General features: G+C 41.4%; 1 protein-coding gene across 4 annotated transcripts in view; it reads left to right on the plus strand.

Annotated features, from left to right (window-relative positions):
- Ankrd55 (ankyrin repeat domain 55) overlaps positions 1-19,508 on the plus strand; it is a 96,517-nt gene that overhangs the window by 11,916 nt on the left and 65,093 nt on the right. For all 4 annotated transcript variants that reach the window (XM_036207185.1, XM_036207186.1, XM_036207187.1 and 1 more), the window contains exons 3-4: positions 13,722-13,844; positions 18,679-18,809. In XM_036207185.1, the coding sequence (XP_036063078.1) occupies positions 13,722-13,844; positions 18,679-18,809 (254 nt within the window). The remainder of the gene's footprint in view (positions 1-13,721; positions 13,845-18,678; positions 18,810-19,508) is intronic.

Raw genomic sequence — 19,508 nt, forward strand, 5'->3', positions numbered from 1 at the left:
ATCTCAAAACTGTACAAGAAACAGCAACAACAAAAGGCTAAGAACCTTTACCGTGAAACACCCGTGAGAGCCTGAAATGTGGGTGGGGCGGGCACCGACTGCATCGCCAAACTCATGCATGAATCACTGCAGAGAGGATAGTCCTAAGGGGTCCCTGCTTCCCACACCATAGTTCCGCAGCAAGGGCTTATGAGGACCCTCCTTGAAACTGCTGATGATTTAGTATCTGACCAGGTAGTCATTATAAATTAGTGGGGAAAGATGAATTACCCAATAATTGACGAGTTGGCTCAAGTCCATTATGCAAAAATACATTTTAAAACATCATGTTAAGCAGAGTGAAACATTTACAAATAAGTCAGTATAAAGTTCAACAAGGAAGACCTTTGTAATCACAAATGCAATGATAAAAGTTTTTAAATGCAGTATGCATTGATTTTGACGATATAAATGCTGAAAAGCCTGTTCCTAAACCCAAAGGGAAACTTAGCAAAGCCAGACTGAGAACCTGAGTGTCCAATGAATGGCTAACAATGGCTGCAGCATTGCTAAGGGGGAGGGGGAGGGTCCCTACCACACATGAAGCTCTTCCCGCAGACCGATGCCTGGAAGTAGTAAGAGGTCAAGTTCAACAGTAGATAGCTAATTCATAAATGTCCACAAAGATGAAAAACCTCTTAGGAACAATAAAAGAAATGACTGTTAAAAACGATATACTAGACTCCTTTCTCTGTAGTATGAGTTTATGAAGAGTATTATTAATATATGCAGTATCCTTGAGGCTGAGGCGAAAAACAGTATTTAAATGTCTAATAATAAGTAAATTATCAAATTAGCTGTTTTTGAGTTCAGTCATTCACATTTCAGCCATATTTTTACAAGCAATATTTTGAAATATTTTGACGTGGTAACTTGTTTATAATCTGGTATTATATTATCTTGTTTATATGGAAAACAGAAAAACTCCACAAACTATTTTTATTAACACGGTTATACTTTTATAAATAACATATGCTCCAAACTGTTAGCTGTTGTTTATTTCAACATCAAAATAGTTGCAGTGAAGATTGCCCAGTGGGTAAACCCTTGCTGAAAAACCCTGACAGCCTGAGTTTGATCTGAGAAATCCACAATGAAAGGACAGAAACCAATCCCAAAAGCTGTTCTCTGACCGTCACACCCATACCCCCTTACTCACATATGCACATCTTACACACACACACACGCACACGCACACGCACACATGCATGCACACATGCGCACGCGCGCGCACACACACTAATAAAAATAATCTAAACACCTTTTAAAGTATGGCCTCAGTGTTAGTCAAACCCACACAGGAGCTCAGAGAATTTCAGTCAGTTTCTCAAATCCTCTAGAGGTGATATCACGCAAGAGAAATGTGGGATCTATGTTTCCAATCTAGTCAATTGGCCCTGCCCTTGTGGCTGACAGAAGTTCTGGCTTCAACTTCAGACAGGTCACTGTCCTAACCTCTGAGGGTCACACTGATTTCAGGAAGTAGCACTTCCCCAGATTTTCTTTCTCATGTCCCTTGCCTTGTGGCCTCCCATCTGTTAGGACCTATGAACCCCTTGCTTGCTCCTTAGGACAATCCCTTAACTTTTCTGTTCCCATTTAAAATGCCTGACATAGGACTTCAGTCTTGTTTATTTGGAGTTGAAGATGGAGAACCAAAGAGAGTTCAGAGTCTCAGTGGCAGAGGAAGATGGACCTAATAGATGCTTGTGACTACACACTCTGATCCAGCAAGATCCCCGCCTCCAAGCCCACCTCCTGCTAACACCCTCCTTCCTCTCCTGCAACATCATGTAATAGGTAGAAGTAAGGGTTCCTAGGAAGGAGTGGGGATGTAAGAAGAATCTGTAAGACACCAAATTTTTAAAAATTGTATTTATTTATATGCGTATGGACATTTTGTTCGCATGTATGTCTGCACCCCACCTGTGTGTCTGTTTGTCCTTGGAGGCCAGAAGAGGGCATCAGATCCCCAAGACTGGAGTTAGAGACAGTTGTGAGCTGCCCTATGGGTGCTGGGAATCGAACCTGGGTCCTTTGTAAGAGCAGCCAGTGCTCTTAATCACTGATCCGTCTGTCCAGACACCATCACCAACATTTTAATGCTGATTACCTTTGTGTATATAGTTTCTTTTATCGGGAATTTGAAAATTTTTAAATGAAAAAGTAAACTAATGTAAAACGACAGGTCAATAAAATCAAAATGTCCAGGAACAGGACTCAGACATTGGTTGTTTTCTTTGTTTCTTTTTTGTTTTGTTTTTGTTGCAAACCTCCAAGGCAATCCTAATGTGCAGTCCAGGTTGAAGTCTAGGGATGTCTTTAACTTGCTTGGTTTTGTTTTTTTCTTAAAGATTTATTTATTTATTTTATTATGTATACAATATTCTGCCTACATGTATGCCTGCAGGTCAGAAGAAGGCACCAGATTTCAATATAGATGGTTGTGAGCCACCATGTAGTTGCTGGGAATTGAACTCAGGACCTTTGGAAGAGCAGCCAGTGCTCTTAACCTCTGAGCCATATAACTTGCTTGTTTTACCAGTAGAATTCTGGACTCACAATGATACACAATAACTTGCTTAGTTTTCAGAAAGAAATTCAGATTAAGAAAGGGTTTCTGCTGTCCCTTTTTCAGTATCTTGAAATTGTATGCTTAGAGCTCTGATGTGATGGTTTAAGCCAGCTTTGCTTAAGCTACATGCCCACAGTACGTGAGAGTTGAGAGTGGATTCAACTCTTACAGTGCCAAGGACATGCCTTCTAAAACTGCTTAAAGAAGCTGCCATCTTCCACCTTGGCCAACTCTAGCCCAAAGGTTATAAACCATAATCCTTCACTTCTTATGTCTGCTCCTCTTCAGATTGCCAATTTGGAGAGAATATGCTATAAAATCAGCAAATATATAATCAATGTATCAAACACCACTCTCACGCATAGTTTTTAAAATTTAGGAATTTTTTCTTTAATAAATGAAAAGTCCTATAACCCAAACAACTGTGTATTCTAATAAGGTCCTATGGAGGATGATTATACACCAAGTAAGGTTTTATTCATTGGTTTTATGAAGCAAGTAAGTAACCTAATAATTATCCCAATGATGAAAAGCTATTGTATGTCAATCCCTTGTAGACATCTTCAATGGTGAATCTTCATTGTCAACTTGATTTGATTTGTTCATGTAATGATAGGTGACCCAATATTGTCTTTCTACAGATGTTAGGTAGATACATAGAATATCAATCAGAAAAGGAAATGGCGAGGCGAGCCGTCTGCTCAAGGGCATCACCAGGATGTGCTTGATCAGAACCTACTGAGATACCGGCTGAGGTGGGAAAGCACTAGTCCACAACATGACCCTTCTATGTCTCTGGTTCTTCAAAAATCTCTCTTGTGGTTTGTGCCCACCAGATTCATTCTGGGCCTACAGGAAACGATGCCGAACTCTCTTCCCCGGCATTTCAGAGCAGCTGTGTGTTTAACCGATTCTGCTCCTTCCCAGTCGATTCAAATCCTGCTTCTTTTACCACTTCTCACCCCTCCCAGAGCTCCCAAGATATGGTAAAAAGCCAGACTCTATCACCTACAACTTTGAGAAAATGAAAATGATAAAAACAGTCACATAGTTGTTTCAGAAAAACAATAGGAGAATCAACATAATGCTAACCTATTTTTTAGTTTCTGAAGCTAGCCAGGCTAACACCACCCTTTATAAAAATGAATGTAAAATCAATATATGTCTAATTAACAAAGGATTAATGTAATATATTACCATTAAGAGGTCCACAAGAATTCAACAGGTGATAAACCCATCCGCATTTGGAAAAATGAACCCTAAATTGATCAATAAATACAATTATCCCACTTTAAAGGTTCTATAATTTAAAAAAAAAAACACATCTTTTTAAGAATTAGACAAGGCATGCTATGAATTTTTTCTAAGTTGGGAATGGCAGTGTATTCACATAATCTCAACACGAGGTAGACTGAGGCAGGAGAATCACCAGCAGTTCAAAGCCAGTGAGTTCAAGGCAAACCTGGACAATTTATCGAGATCCAGTCTCAAAACAGAAACCACGACGTCCAACCCCTAGGCATGGTGGAGCATGCCTGTAATCCCAGCACTCATTAGAAAGAGGGGAGAGGACTGCTGGACATCTGAAGCCAGTCTTCAGCAGGAGTTCCCGACCAGTCAAGGATGCACAACAAGCAAGGCTCTCTTTTAAAAATTAAGTAATCATTTAATTAGCCAATAAATAAATACCCAAAAATAAGAAAAGAAGTATCTTCTAGAGAGGCATCTTGACTTGTTCCTGTATTGCAGAGCACTTTAAACTGGCTCTGAATTGTATTCAACAGCATCGGCGTTCCCCTGGCCCAGAGCCCAGTCAGGGACCATAAAGATTCTTCCTCACCAGCGGGTGGCAATGTTGTCACATGGAGCCATTATGGTGCTGCGAAAGCCTGGTACCTCCTGAAAGGTGCAAAGGCCTTTCTTCTTTATGAATAGTTAGGTCCTTCTAGGTTGCCCCAAAATGTAATTTCTCTGCTGTTCCGTAGCACCCAGGATAACTGTGGAAAGAGAGAGTAATCTATATCAGGAGACCGTCCTGTGAAACATCCCTTTAAATGATGTTACTGCCCTGTCATAATAGCCCAAGGCTGTCTCAATCACCACTGTCTTCCCACTGGATTATGTCATTTTAAAGGATGGAGACTCTGCCCTTTTGCGACCAGGCTGTTGCTATCTATAGGAGATGCAGAGTCCATGAGTATACATCAGTTCTCCAGAGGAAATCAATCCTATTTGAAAGAATAATCTGAGATCTGCAGATCCCTCCGTAAATGCTCAGAATGAATTCCAACATTCCACCACCCAGGGATCCTCAGAATAGAATAAACTGAAGGCCGTGTGACTCTGAAAACTAAAACGACCTTCACACTGGCCTGGCCCTTCAACAGGTGTTAGTCTAACCTCGAAGCAATGTCAACAAACTGAACTCAGGAACAAGTGCAAGCCATGGCTTTCCTAAGAGCCCCACAGTGACCCAAAGGCACAGCCATCATTGAAACCCTAAAAATAGAATCTGCACCTATGTAAGATCTGGGAAGCTCAGAGCACCCAAAACTTTGCTAAGAGTGAGTGAGCGAGCTGTATACCTGAAGTCCTAGGGTCAGCACTATGCCCTGAGGATCAAATAAACAATTTCTAATAAGACATGCACGCCTTTAATCCCAGCTCTTGAGAGGCAGAGGCAGACAGATCTCTGTGAGTTCAAGGCCAGCCTGCGCTACAGAGTGAGTTCCAGGACAACCAGGGCTGTTACACAGAGAAACCCTGTCTCAAAAAAGAAAAGAAAACAAAACAAAAAGAAAGAAGAAAGGAAAGAAAGAAAGAAATTAAGAGAGAGGGAGGGAGGGAAGGAGGGAGAGAGAGAGGGAGAAAGAAAGAAAGAAAGAAAAAAGGAAGGAAGGAAGGAAGAAAGAAAGAAAGAAAGAAAGAAAGAAAGAAAGAAAGAGAAAGAAAGGGAAAAAGAAAAAGATCAAAACTATCTGCCAATCCTTACATTTTTTTAGGTAAAGATTAATCATTTAAAATAGTTATCTGTTTTATTTTGTTTTACCTACCAGAGTATTTATAAAGGTCAGATTTTCTGTAAGTTCACAATTTACTGGATTCCACAGAAGTTACAGTTTCTGAGCACCCGATGTCTGAGGCATTCATTCTTACTGCCGGCTGGAGACAGTTCACATAGCCGAAAAGTACTGCTTCCGCACACTTTTGTTTTCCTTGAGCATTACAATTTTTACCTTTATTTTCTTTTCACAGTAACTGCTTTGGCATTAGTCACCCCCTGAGTAAACCCAAAGTTCCCTTTGAACAAACCCCAGAAATCAATCATGACCTCAGAAGTAACCTCTTAGATGGCTTTACCCTTTGCCAACCTTTCCTGTCTGTGTATAAATCAAGAAATATTTTCTTTATGTTCTCTATAGCATACATTTAATATTAGAAGGTCAGAATTTTAGAAACACAGTTCTTTGGTTTTCAGAGAATTTTCCAGGGACTGTTTCCTTATGCGTTGTATTGTCAAGGCATTTACTTGGCTATATCCTTCCCTTAAATGTTGAATGACTGAAACATTTACATAGCTATAACCTTACTTTACTTGTTGAATGACTGAAACATTTACATAGCTATAACCTTCCTTACTTGTTGAATGACTGAAATATTTACATAGCTATAACCTTCCCTTACTTGTATTATTGAAGCATTTGCATAGCTATAACCTTCCCTTACTTATTGAATGATTGAAGCTTGCATAGCTCTGACCAAGTACTCAAAGGCACCTTGAAGGAGGAAAGATTCCCTTTGACTCTGTAGCAGAGGGTTGAGTCCTTTGTGCAGGCAAAGCATGGTGAAGCAGGACAATTCCCATCACCACAGTAAGGAAGCATCATGAAGAATCCCAGAGGGGCCTGGAACAAGAGACCCCCCAAGGATCCCCCCAGCATGACATCCTCTAGCTAGACCCTCCTAATGCTCTCAGAACCTCCCAAAATGGTACCACCCACTGATTATCAGTCCCCTAATACAAGAACCTTTCAGGGAGGCACTTCTATTCAAACTATTAACATGATCACCATACGAAGCTGTCTGTCCTTTTAGTAGTAAAATACTAATGTAAAGTAGCAAGCCCCATCTCTCACCAACACTTAAGAGGGAAAAAAGCTTGGTTAACTTTGATGAGCATAAACAAAGTAAATTCACTATAGAGAGTCTGGAAAATATAAAATTAGGTTCAGAACATGTCCAAGACACTCAACTTTTTTATTGTGCTCTTCTGGTCCGTTCTGTATTTCATGTATATACACACCTGAAATGTTTTAGAACATACAGCCAACAGTCAACATTTCTTCACATGGTGCTTCCTAGTCCTTCAAGCCATGTCTCTCTCATTTCCTCTACTGTTGGTCTCTCCCTCTGTGTGAATTCTAGACTCGATCTATATGCAGCTGTGTGTAAGTCTCTCTGTTTAGGCTTCATGCGGAGAGGAAAGAAGCATTAAAAACTTGCTGCCTGGGAAGAACAATAGTCATATGATGAATTCATGGAGCTAAATAGGTAGATGATTAAAGATAGATACATACATACATAGGAAGATACAGAAAGAAAAGACAGGGATGGGTATTGTCTAATTGTGTAGAGTTACTGGAAGATGTTAAGTGGGTTTGTGACCTTTTGTGAAAAAAACAAAAACCAAAAACACTTCGGCCCCCATTTTAGATTCCAAAGGACTATCTATCATTCTTTCCTTCGTACTTGTTATTTCTGCAACATCTTTTCTCATCTCTGCAGAAATTCTTCTTACCAACTGCAAGGTTCAGCCTGGGGTCTCCACTCACCATGGTTTGGACTGGGCATTTCTACACAGCCTCTAGGGAAGTGCCTTCCAGTTCCTAATCACTAGTTTCATAACATAGCCTAAGCTGAACAAACACTGAGGCTCATTTTAATCAGCCTTGTGGGTCTTCCCTTGCCCTGTGTCTGTGCTTCATTCACTCCGATGTCCTTTTAAGCATACTTTCTAAATGGCCTTCTAGCCAAGGCTACCCATCTTCAATAACAAGATGCTTGTTACCTCTGGATGTGGCCTAGAATAGCTCTGTCAAGCTCTAATAGCCCAGATAATTTTTCCTGTCACTGATGCACTGTTTCTTCTAACTGCTTAGAGTCACAGAACAAGTTCATTGTAGAAGTGTTTGCATAAAAGCCCTTTGAACGCAATGCTATTCACAATAGTAACAAAAGAATAAAGTACTTAGGGATAAACTTAACCCAGAAGGCAAAAGATTTGCATACCCCAAACCACAATGAGTTATTGAAGTAAATTAAAGCAGTTGCCAATAAGTGAAAAGATATCCTGTGCTTCCTAAGTTAGAAAATCATATTAAGATGTCACTGCTTTCCAGAGAAGTTTGTAGATTGGGTACAACCTCTGTCAAAACTCAATGACATTTTTACAGAAATGGGAGAGTTCATTCTAAAACTTCACATGGAATCTCAATGAACTCCCAGACATTTCAGACAGTTTTAGAGAAGAAAAACAAAATTAGAGGGAGGCCTTACTTTTCCTGATTTTAGAAGTTATTATAAAGCTGCAATAATGAAGGTAGTCATATGGATCAATGGAATAAAACTGAGAGTTCAGAAATGATCCCATACATCTACAGTCAGCTAATTTTTAAGAAGGGTGCTAAGATCACTCAGTAATGGTCTCCAAAATATAACGCTTGAGAAACTAGATAATCACAGGAGAGAAAGAGCTGAGATTCCCACCTTATAGCATATCAAAGACCCAATCATAATGCCGAGAACCATAAAACTCTTAGAAAAAAGCCCAAAGAAGAAGCATCTCGCAATGGATTTGGCAATGCTTTCCTGGATATGATATCAAATGCACTGCCAACAAAAAAGAAACAGACAAATTGGATTGTGAGGTACTATTAACAGTGCAAACAGGAAAGCCATAGAGTATGAGAAGATGTTAGTGCATCAGATATCTGATACGGGAGTTTCTGTCAATAATAGAGTTCTTCATATATCCCTACAAGCCAACACCACAAAACAACAAGTCTTCCAAAGTGAACAAAGGATTCTGAAAAGCATTCCTCTACAATTCCTCCAAAAATAGAGGGAAACATGAAAAAGATGTTCAACATTGCCCATCATTAGGGAAAAGTAATTCAAAACCACAACTAAAGACCGCTTCCTACTTGAAAGGATGGCTGTTAAGTATTGCACTGTCACACACAGTAAATAAGTGCAAACAGATGTGAGAAATTAGAACCCGTAGCAGATATGGTGATATAAAATGATAAAGCTGCCTTGAAAAAAATAGTGTCTCAGTAGTGGGTCTCTTCTGCTCTGATAAAACACCACAACCAAAAGCAACTTGAAGAAAGTATTTATTTTATAATTCTCAGGTCACAACCCATCACGGAGGGAAGTCAGGGCAGGAACCTGGAGGCAGGAACTGGAAGAGAGACCATAGAGGAGCGTGGCTTACTGCTTGCTCCCATGGCTTGCTTAATCTGCTTTCTTATATAATGAAGGACCACATGCACAGGGGTGACACCACCCACAGTGGGCTGGGTACTTCCTCATCAATCATCAATCAAGAAAATGCCCCATAGATTTGCCTATAAGCCAGTCTTACGGAGGCATTTTCTCAATTAAAAGTCCCTCTTCCCAAATGACTCTAGCTTGGGTCAAGTTGACGTAAAACTAACCAACACAAATGATATGGCGGCGGATTGTTAAAAACTGAACTTAAGCCAAGCCTTTAATCCCAGTTCTCCAGAGGCAGAGGCAGGTGAATCTCTGTGAGTTCCAGGCCAGCCTGGTCTACAGAGTGAGTTCTAGGACTACTCAAAGAAATACTGTCTCGGAAAAAAAAAAAAAAAAAAAAAGAAAGAACATGAAAACAGTATAATCACATGATCTAGCAGTTCTACTTTTGAAGGTATACCCCAAAAAAGGTGAAAGCAGAATATCAAGGCAATTTGTGCACACCTGTTCACTGCAGCGTAACTCACAATAGCCTAGAGAAAGACAAAGAAAAACCACGTGTCCATCGAGAGATAAATACAGTATGGTTGGTTCATATATAGGAAAAAATATCACTCAACATTCAAAAGGTAGGAAAATTGGACACATACGCCTTCATGAATGAGCCTCACAAACATTCTGCTAAGTGAAACAATCTAGTCACAAAGAGACAAATACTATTGATTCGACACATATGAAAAAACACTAAGAGTCAGATTTACAGACACTGAAAGTAGAGTAGTGCTTTCTGGGGCCTAGAAAGGAAAACATGGGGGTTACTGTTTAATGGGTACAGAGTTTTGGAAAAACGAAAAGGGCTTGGAGAGGGTGGTGGTAGTGGTTGTGTGATGCTTTGAATGCCTTGAGGCCATGGAACTGGACAGTTAGAAGTGTTTAAAAATTGTAAATTGTATATTGTGTGTGCAAACTATCTAGACCATGATCTTGACCTCATGGAATTATCTCCAGAACAAACCCACTTACTTTCCTGAACTATTCACGAGGCACAAGTGAAATCCACTGCATTTCATTCTGGCCCCCCTCCTCTATTTCCAGTCTCCTCCAGTCATACTTAACCCACAGGCTAGAGATCTCAGTACGACACTGATCTGTGAAGAACAGAAGGGCCCTGACACCTCTCTCAATGTGGTTATAATCAGTTATCAGCTGAGTTCCTCCTCGTCATTAAACATTAATTCCTGTGGAGCTAATATCCATCTAATACCTCCTGTTCTGTGCTTAGAACTCTCTCACAGACTGAAAAGAAAACTAAAGCGTATAAAACACAAGATAATACAAAATGACAAGCCCAAGAACAAACAAATAAAAGGAATGTATTAGCACACGTAAATGTTCTAGAGATGCTGTTGTCCTGAGGTGTGATGACTCGGGTGTGTAAGTGATGTCGAGAGGCCTCCACTCTTTCCTTCACCCAGCAGTTCTCGGCTGGTTTTTCTTCATTCTTCTTAGACAGGCTTTCTTTCCATTCAGAAGCTGACCACAAGCTTCCCAATCCATAGGTGGGGAAATGGAAAGAGAGCAGGGCTCTCAACCATCCCAGCTAGATTATGTTTGCTTTTCACAAACTGATCGGGTCACAGCCCTCTCAATATGTCACCTTGGCCACGATGATGTAAATTCTTAATAGCTTTGTTCCAGGTCACGTGCTGTGTCTGTAGATCAGGACACAGTCAAAGCACTGAAATAGCTGTTTGGCTGAAATGGGGGGGAGGGGGTGCGTTGGGGACCATCCGAGAGTATTCAGAGTAAAGCTAGCATCAGGGTGAGAGGAGGTAGAGCAATGGGAAAGGCAGCCACCTTCCGATGAGTCCCCGTAGGCATTTTACAGATTCACATATGTCACACATTAGATGTGATATTCAAATCCCTCTGACCAATTATTTTGGGGAATCCTAATTCTAGGAGGCTCTGTGGTTCCACATCGTGATGAAGGTGCTGTCTGTCTCTTATCGCGCTCCATCATGAACGGCGTGTAAACATGTAATCATACAGCACACAGTCTATAAAAACCCACAGTTGAATCTGGTGTGATGCCATTCACCCGTAATCTCAGCACAGGGGAGACAGAGGTAGGAGGATCACCCATACGTTTGAGACCAGTCTGGTCTATGTAATGAGTTGTAGGCCAGCAGGGGCTACACAGTGATACCATATCTCAAAACAAAAACAACCAGCCAGCTCCACGGTTCTGCTGTCACCTTTAGTAGCTCCTTGACTCAGTCAGGCTCCTCCTTCCGAGGTACCATATCAGCATCTTTGAATGTATAGCTGAAAGTAGGTTCATCTTTTAAGTTGGGGCCCTAGTTCTTATGCCCAGAGACACTGGAAATCATCATAACAAAATTCCAGACTTATGTGAGGATTTGTAATGGATTCTAAGCAATAGATGGCTTCTTTTTTTTTTTTTTGAACTGAGGATCGAACCCAGGGCCTTGCGCTTGCTAGGCAAGCACTCTACCACTGAGCTAAATCCCCACCCTGTAGATGGCTTCTTAATAGCTATCATCAACAAGGGCCCCTTTTAAACATGTCTCAGATATCTAATGCTGTCTAAATAAGCTAAATTTTTTAAGTGGAGCAAAAATTATAAAATGTTTACTAAATGCCAGGCTGTTCCTAGGCACACAGGATTAATATTAACACAGTGTCATCCTCTACAACTTTCTAAAGGAAGTGATTGTCAATGTCATCAAGATCACTTCCATTTTACAGATAAGGAAACTAAGCAAGGTGAGGGTGACTGGCCCACATTTGCATGCAGCCGGTTAGCACAAGCATGGCTTGTGCCAATGGCATCTGGCTCCAAAGTCATCAAACTGACCATACACAAGTGGTATTTGTCCCAGACACCCTTCACCTGGCATGCAAATGAGCAGAGGAGCCTGCTTCAAAATACAAAACACAAAACCAAACACGGACCAGTTAGAAAGCAGTCGCTCCCTTTACAAAACAATGCTGTCATAAGCAAGGTTCTCAGTAACAAGCTTGCCCTAGAACTGGTTAACTGGTGAAAAATCATTAATGGTTTCTCAGAAATACTGGGACAGAGAAACTAAACCAAAACTTTAGTCTCATGCCAGCTAAAGGTCAAAGAACTGAAAAGCCAAACTGGAGACTTGAGTCCACATTAGAAGAAAACACAACTTTAAAACTGGTGGATATTTTTTCTCTGAACATCAGTTACACTTGGAGAACTGTAATAGAGGGGCTTGGTACAGCTTCCCTCCAGGGGTCTCCACAGGAGAACTTACTTCCTAGCCTTCTCTGTGCATCCTGGACCAACCTGACCCACAGTCTGTTGCCACCCTCGGCAGTAAAATCTGTTGAATCAATTCTTCACAAAGGTGCAGAGGTAAACAGGTGGCTACCTCATTTAAAGCAGTTTCATACAACCTTAGTTCTTCTCGAAATAGCATCTATGCAAACCCAGGTGGTTGAAAATGAACAGACTTAGCTGAGCTGTTATAACACACGTCTTTAATCCCAACACTTGGGAGGCAGAGGCAGAGAGGCAGGTGGATCTCTGAGTTCCAGGCCAGCCCGGTCTACGGAGCGAGATCCAGGACAGCCAGGGCTACACAGAGAAATCTTGTTATGAAAGTAAGAGAAAGAAAGAAAAGAAAAGGAACAGGCTTTTAGGAAAGGACCAAAATGCAAGATGAGGCAAAAGGTCCAAATACAAATGCACTAGATGGAGACCAGCGAAGAGCAATCACCCAATTTAACAGCGGAAAGACAAGGGTGGTGGACAGGTTAAGTGAGAGCCAGCTCCACATGAGGAAAGCTGGTTGAGGAAAGGGTAACCCCATCATCCCCTTTCCCAGGCTTCCAGTGCCTCCCACATGCAGCAAGAGGGTAAGGGCATCTGGAGATAGAGTCAGCAAAGATCAGGGCAGGTAAAGGTGTGGAGCATCTCTGGAAGATAAAGAAGGAGCATAATGCTTCCCCAAAGACCAGTGAACTGAGCCCCTATGGGCCTGTGGATGTAGCTCAGTTAGTAGAAGGCTTACCTAGCAAGCACGTGCTTTCAATCCCCAACAAGTGCATAAAACCAGGCATGGTAGCCACATCTGCAATGCCAGCACTCAAGAGGTGGGTGTAAGAGGATCAGAAATCCAAGGTCAACCTCAGCTATATAGAAAATTCAAGGCCAACCTGGACAACACGAGACCCTGCCTCTAAACAAGAAACAAAAGAGAGACCACGTAGCATGTTTCAGATCTTGAAGAGTAGACTGGAAGCAAGAGGAGGGCCTTTTTCCCTCTTGGCTCTAATTTTGGGAAATCCGAATGCCTGAAGAGTCAGAACACAAGGGCGTCTAACCTCAAGGCTCCTTGTCAACACACAGTGATGTTGCAAATGGCCCACAGTGGCCCACTTTTCCTCAGAAGTGTCCAGGGAGTATGTGGCCAGGCTGACTCAGCCTCTGCCTGGATGCACTGGGGTGGGAGGGTTAGTGAATCACTTGTGTGGGTGACAATTTGGACTGTGTTATTCTTTGAGTGAATTCACTCCACACACTAACAGAGTGTCTGTTTGATTTGCGAAGGTGACTCATCTGAGGAAGTCGACTTGACCATGGTGTATCAGGCAGCATCTAATGGAGATGTCAACGCACTGACTGCTGTGATTCGAGAGGACCCTTCTATCCTAGAATGCTGTGACAGTGAAGGTGAGCTGTTTGTGCATCTTTAAATCCAGGCTACAATGCTTTATCTTCTCAGAGATGGTCTTTTGAGATGAACAACACTATTGAAATTCTTTTGGACTGGCCATGTAATACTGGAGGTATCTTGTCTGTGGCCCATGTAGTATCCCTTACATTTCTCTATACATAGGTGTTGGACACAGACCTTCAGCATCTTACTTCACTTCTTATTATGGGTGGTTCGTTTCCAGTATTTTTGTCGGAATGGCCAAGTAGTTATATGTGTGTGCACATGCTTGTAGAAGCCAGAAGTCAACCTCAGGTGTAATTCCTAAAGTCCTATCCATTTTATTTTTTAGACAGGGCTTCTCACTGGAATTTTTAACTTACCCAGTAGGCTAACCTGACTGACCAGTGAGCCCCAAGTACCTGCCTGTCTCCATCTTCCCAGGGCTAAGATTACAAGCAGAAAATATCACATCTGATTTTCTTAAGCATGTTTCAGGTACCCTACTCAGATCCTCATGACTGCACAACAATGTCTTTGGAGACTGCATCCTCTCTCTCTGGCCACCTGTAGTTACAACAAGTGTCTAGAAAGAGATAGTTACTTTAGCAGAAATGGATGTCGGGGAAATATAACTATCATAGTCCTTCAGACCAGAAAATTTGGCTCTTGAGAGGACAGCATGGTTGTATTTCCCCCTATATTATTTCTAAATACAGCTACAAACTCTGGATATGATGAAAAATAACTCTGGAAAACAAAAAGAAAATGACAGATTGGCTAAGTCCTGGGATCTGAGGATTGGCATGGTGGAGAGTTCTCTGAATTGTCTTTTTGCCTTGTATATCCCAGGACTGGGGCTGAAGGAGATGTTCAACACAGGATGCCAACAGACATAGACAAAAGAACCCCCCTGAAAATTTGTGTTCTCTAGGCAGAACACCAGGATTAACAATATGAAAGCACTGCTAAGAAGAAACTATATATACTAATGGATAGCCCCACAAAGAGGGAATACCTCCATCACTGGTCCTAACAGGAATAAACCAAGGATATGAATATGCTACAGTGAACATCAGGCATATGTACAATTAATAGCTGTTAATAAACAATTTTAATGTAAGCTACCATAAATTCTTCTAGTAGGAAACAGACAATTTTAATATTACTATAACTATTTAGGAAATTAAACTCATAATTTAAAATTTTCTAAAGAGGCGTACATTCAGCCCTAGATGGTCTTACTAATTTCTACAATTAATTTATTTGTCGGTTATTTGAATTTATTTTATGTGTATGAGTGTTTTTACTGAATGTGCATCATGCGCATGCTTGGTGCCCCAGGTTAGAAGAGGGTGTCAGATCTTCTGAAACTGGAGTTACAGAGAGGATTGTGGGCTACCATTTGGATCCTGAGAGCCAAACTCAGGGTCTTTGGAAGAGCAACAAGTGTTCTTAATCACTTAGCTATCTCTCTAGCCCCTCTACTCATGTTTAAGGAATAATTAGCACTAATTTTATATGATTTATTTTAAAAAGAAAAAAGAAGGAAATACTTCTTAGCTGTTGTATTTATTAACTAGAATTACATTAACATCAGTACCAGATAAAGATAATATTTTAAATCCCTGCATATATCAACTGTCCTCATGAATATAAATGCAAAAGAAGATATATATATATCATAATCAAGTTGGGTTTCTTCTAGAAATATAAGTCTAGGTCAATACTTACAAACCAATAGAGTCTCCCAAACTAGCTTGTTAAAGAAGAAAAATCATATAATCATATTAATTGGTACAGAAGCATTTGATGAAATTCAATACACATCCATAATTTTAAATATTAGAAAACAGAAATGGAGAGGCGCTGTCTCGATGTGGCAGAGAAGGAAGCCAGGCATAGTGGTGTAAGCCTGCAATCCTATGTCTTGGAAGGCTGAAGTACAGGCCTTGAGGGCAACTTAGCAAACTTCCATCTCTGATTTCCTTTCCTAAGATTGTCTTCAAACAGTCTTGAGTAGTGGCTAAGTCTCTTAGCCAGATCCCACAGCTAATAAAAGAACGAGAGCTGGAACCCAAGCGTTCTAGTGCCTAGATAGGTGCTCAGTCCTGAGGCAGAAGCCATAAAGCTCCACATGGGAGGCCGAGGTGGTAAGGCTGTACTTGCTGGCGGGGAGGAGAGGGGAAGAAATCTCATACTATTTGTATCAACTTGGGTAATAAAATTGGCAACATTTAACAAATGTCAAGATGTTTGTACCTGTGACCAAGTAATTCTGCTTCTGGGCATGTTTTATAGGGGAACTTTCATACTGAAGAACAAAGATGAGTAATGAAAATTGATCTACTTGGGACTGGCGTAAGTGAACAGCAGAATGGAAGGCTAGCCTGGGCTTCCTGAGCTGTGTAGTCAGGCCCTTATTAACGATGATGCGGAGGAGGAAAAGGATGATGATGGTCACAAAAATGATGATGCATTTATTCCTTTAGTCATTATCACTAACTTAATGCGCAGCAAGTAGCTTCCAGTGTCACATAAACGTGCATCTGACTAACTGTGAAATCATCTTTCGCGTGTTTGTTTAGTTTGTGTTTGCTCTCTTGGGATTTGCTTATATACTTATATTTCCTTTTCCTTCTTACATTGTTGTGTCTCGCTGGTTGATTTGTTATTTAGTTAACCTATTATTGATCTTTCACTTTGACAAATTAAAATAACTGTTCCTGCTAGGTACGGCAGAACAGACATGTAATCCACACAGTCAGGAGGTTGAGGCAAGCAGATCACTAGTTCAAGGCCAGCCTAGGTTATATGTTAAGATCATGTCTCAAAAAAAAAAAATAGTTAATTAACTAAAAATTAAAAACAAAAAAACTCTGCCAGTGTACACCTAGTCTTTGAATTTTGATTGATAATATGTACTATGGAAATTTTTAATTTATATAATTGAATTTAATAAGATATTTCCTCCACAGTTTCTAGCTTTTCCTTCTTCCACAAGTCCTGAAGATTATAAGAACATGAGTGAATATTTTCTTTTCAGACTGTTACATTTTGCTTGTTACATCTCATCTCTAATCCATCTGGATTGTGTTTATGGGTGGTAGGGAGTCTGGCTGCATTTGAATTTGGCCACTGTATGCAGCCAATTTGTCAATATATATTTATTAAATACCTCTGTCCTCTCCACCAATGTACACTGTCACCTAAATTATACAGTAAGCCCATGCAAGTCTGAGTGTTTCCTAGACTCTCCTTTCTAAACTGTTGAGCTATTTCTTGTTTTACTTATCATAATTTTATAATAAATCTTATTTGTTAATAACATCATTTTCTGTTCTTTGTTCTCTGAAGAAATTTATATAGAAAGTACAATCAAGCCGGGCGGTTGTGGCGCATGCCTGTAATCCCAGCACTCGGGAAGCAGAGCCAGGCAGATCTCTGTGAGTTCGAGGCCAGCCTGGGCTACCAAGTGAGTTCCAGGAAAGGTGCAAAGCTACACAGAGAAACCCTGTCTCAAGAAACCAAAAAAAAAAAAAAAAAAAAAAAAAAGACAGTACAAAATCAGGATCAATCTAAAGTAACCAGACCAGACAGAGCATGTAATTTTATGAAAATAGTATGCAAAAATTAATTTGCTTGGATACCTCAGATTCACAAATTGTTTCATTTTCTTGTTCATTAGTCTTTTCTTTCCCCTCTAATGGTCATAGCCACCACTTGGATGTTTTTCTAATTACACGGTTTCTCTGTGTAGCCCTGGCTGTCCTGGAACTTGCTTTGTAGACCAGGCTGGCATCGAACTCAGTGAACTGCCTGCCTCTGCCTCCCACACTGGCTTGTAACTATTTGATAGGAAGGAAAGGAAGGATGAAGGGAGAAGAGAAGTGGGGAGGGAGGAAGAGATGAGGGAGGGGTAAGGAGGAAAGGAAAAAGGAAGAAGAGAGGAACATCTTGCCACTCACTGTTCTAGGAATCACTTTATTGCTGCTTTGCCCAGAATGAATGTCTGAAAAGGATCTCAGGAAGGAGGGCAGCTGGGTTGCCAGCTGCCATGTTCCGTGAGAATGGCAGTCTGGAGATTCATCCGTTCTCCGAGATCTCTGTGGACCACAGCTGGGTTCATCCCAGGGAGAATCTTAATCTCAACATGGATCTCCAGCTCAACAGAATCTAAGCACATGCCAGTTCTGCGAGGGGCTGGATCTAAGCTTGGTCTCTTGGACGGAGGAATGTGGAATTCCTTGCTTGTTCCAACAGCCCCACAAAGTTAGACAAAATGCGTCCATTCATCTCTATTTTTATTCAGAAAGAAAACACGCTGGAAAACAAAATGCCTTTGGCTGCATTGATATAGAAAGAGAGGAATTCAGTGAGGTGGGTGCTACTGAGAATTTGTGTAGCCCAAGGCTACCACCTAGCTTTACCACCCACTACCTCCCAAAGTGTGTTGAACCTGTTTGCCAGGGTAGACCAAAAGCCATTCCGGATTCTGCACTACTTCAGTTCAGTTGGGATAAACCTACCTGGTAGATCTGGAGTTATTCACATCCCTGAGGCAACAACAGGCAGTTCTGGTCATCTGCCCAAAAGTGTTTTAACCCACCGACTATTACAGACACCTGGGCAGGAGGAGGGGGGGGATAACAGAGAACTGAGGGGAGGGAGGTCAGAAAGAAACTCAACACTTACGCAAACAGAAGCCATCATTGTCATCTCTTCAGGCCCTCAGAATCCAGCAGCTGGATTTATGCTGCAGGGAAGCAAAATAAACGGACAGACAGATGGTCTGCTCGTAAATCTCAGAAGTTAAACATTCATAAAGGCTGTTGAAATGTCTCATTCCAGGATGCACGCCCTTGATGCATGCGGTTTCTGGCCGTCAAGTGGACACGGTGAAACTGCTCTTGAAGATGGGTGCCAACATTAATACCCAGGATGCCTATGGCCGCACCAGTTTATGCCTGGCAACGTACCTGGTATGAAGTTATGTTTGTTAATGGGGCTACAGAGCAAGGGACCTAAAGATGTCATGGGGATTCAACTCACAAAATGGTGCCCATGGGCTGATGCAGTAGGCCATTGAGAGTAAGTAGGACTTTGGACTTTACTCATTATCCTCAAGGCTCTCATGGATCCTTCACAATCCAAGGTAGAGGTGGTGTGACCACCAGGGAAATATTCTTGTCTATTTCAGCATTAGAATTTCACTTGGGACATTTCTGGCTCTTCTGGGTGTTTCTAAGAAGGCTGCCATAAATCACCCTCAGAGGGTGGTACTGATTTGAAGATCCAGTTAACGTCCGTGGGGTGCGATTAGGTGGAGATTAGCTGAGTGGAAGTTCCAGGCTGAAGAATGTGAGAAATGATGGGAACTGGGAAGAGTGGGAGGACCTGGGTGTAGGGGGCATGCCAGGATTGATCATAGGGCAACACCAAGTGAAGGGCAACACCAAGTGAAGGACTCGGTTCAGCGCCGGTGCTCACAGTAGAAACTGTAACGTCACTCCTCATAGTTGGGATTTCAGTTCAGCATTGCCCAACACTGAAGCAAGGCTTGGTTAAGACTCACTGAAAATCCTCTAGTCCTCTCCTCTCAGATGCTCTTTGCGATTCTTCTGGACTCTCCCTGGGCTGGCTTAAGTCTATGTGAAACAAGCCCTACCCACCACATGGGG

The sequence above is a fragment of the Onychomys torridus genome, chromosome 15 (assembly GCF_903995425.1).
Source record: "Onychomys torridus chromosome 15, mOncTor1.1, whole genome shotgun sequence".
NCBI lineage: Eukaryota > Metazoa > Chordata > Mammalia > Rodentia > Cricetidae > Onychomys > Onychomys torridus.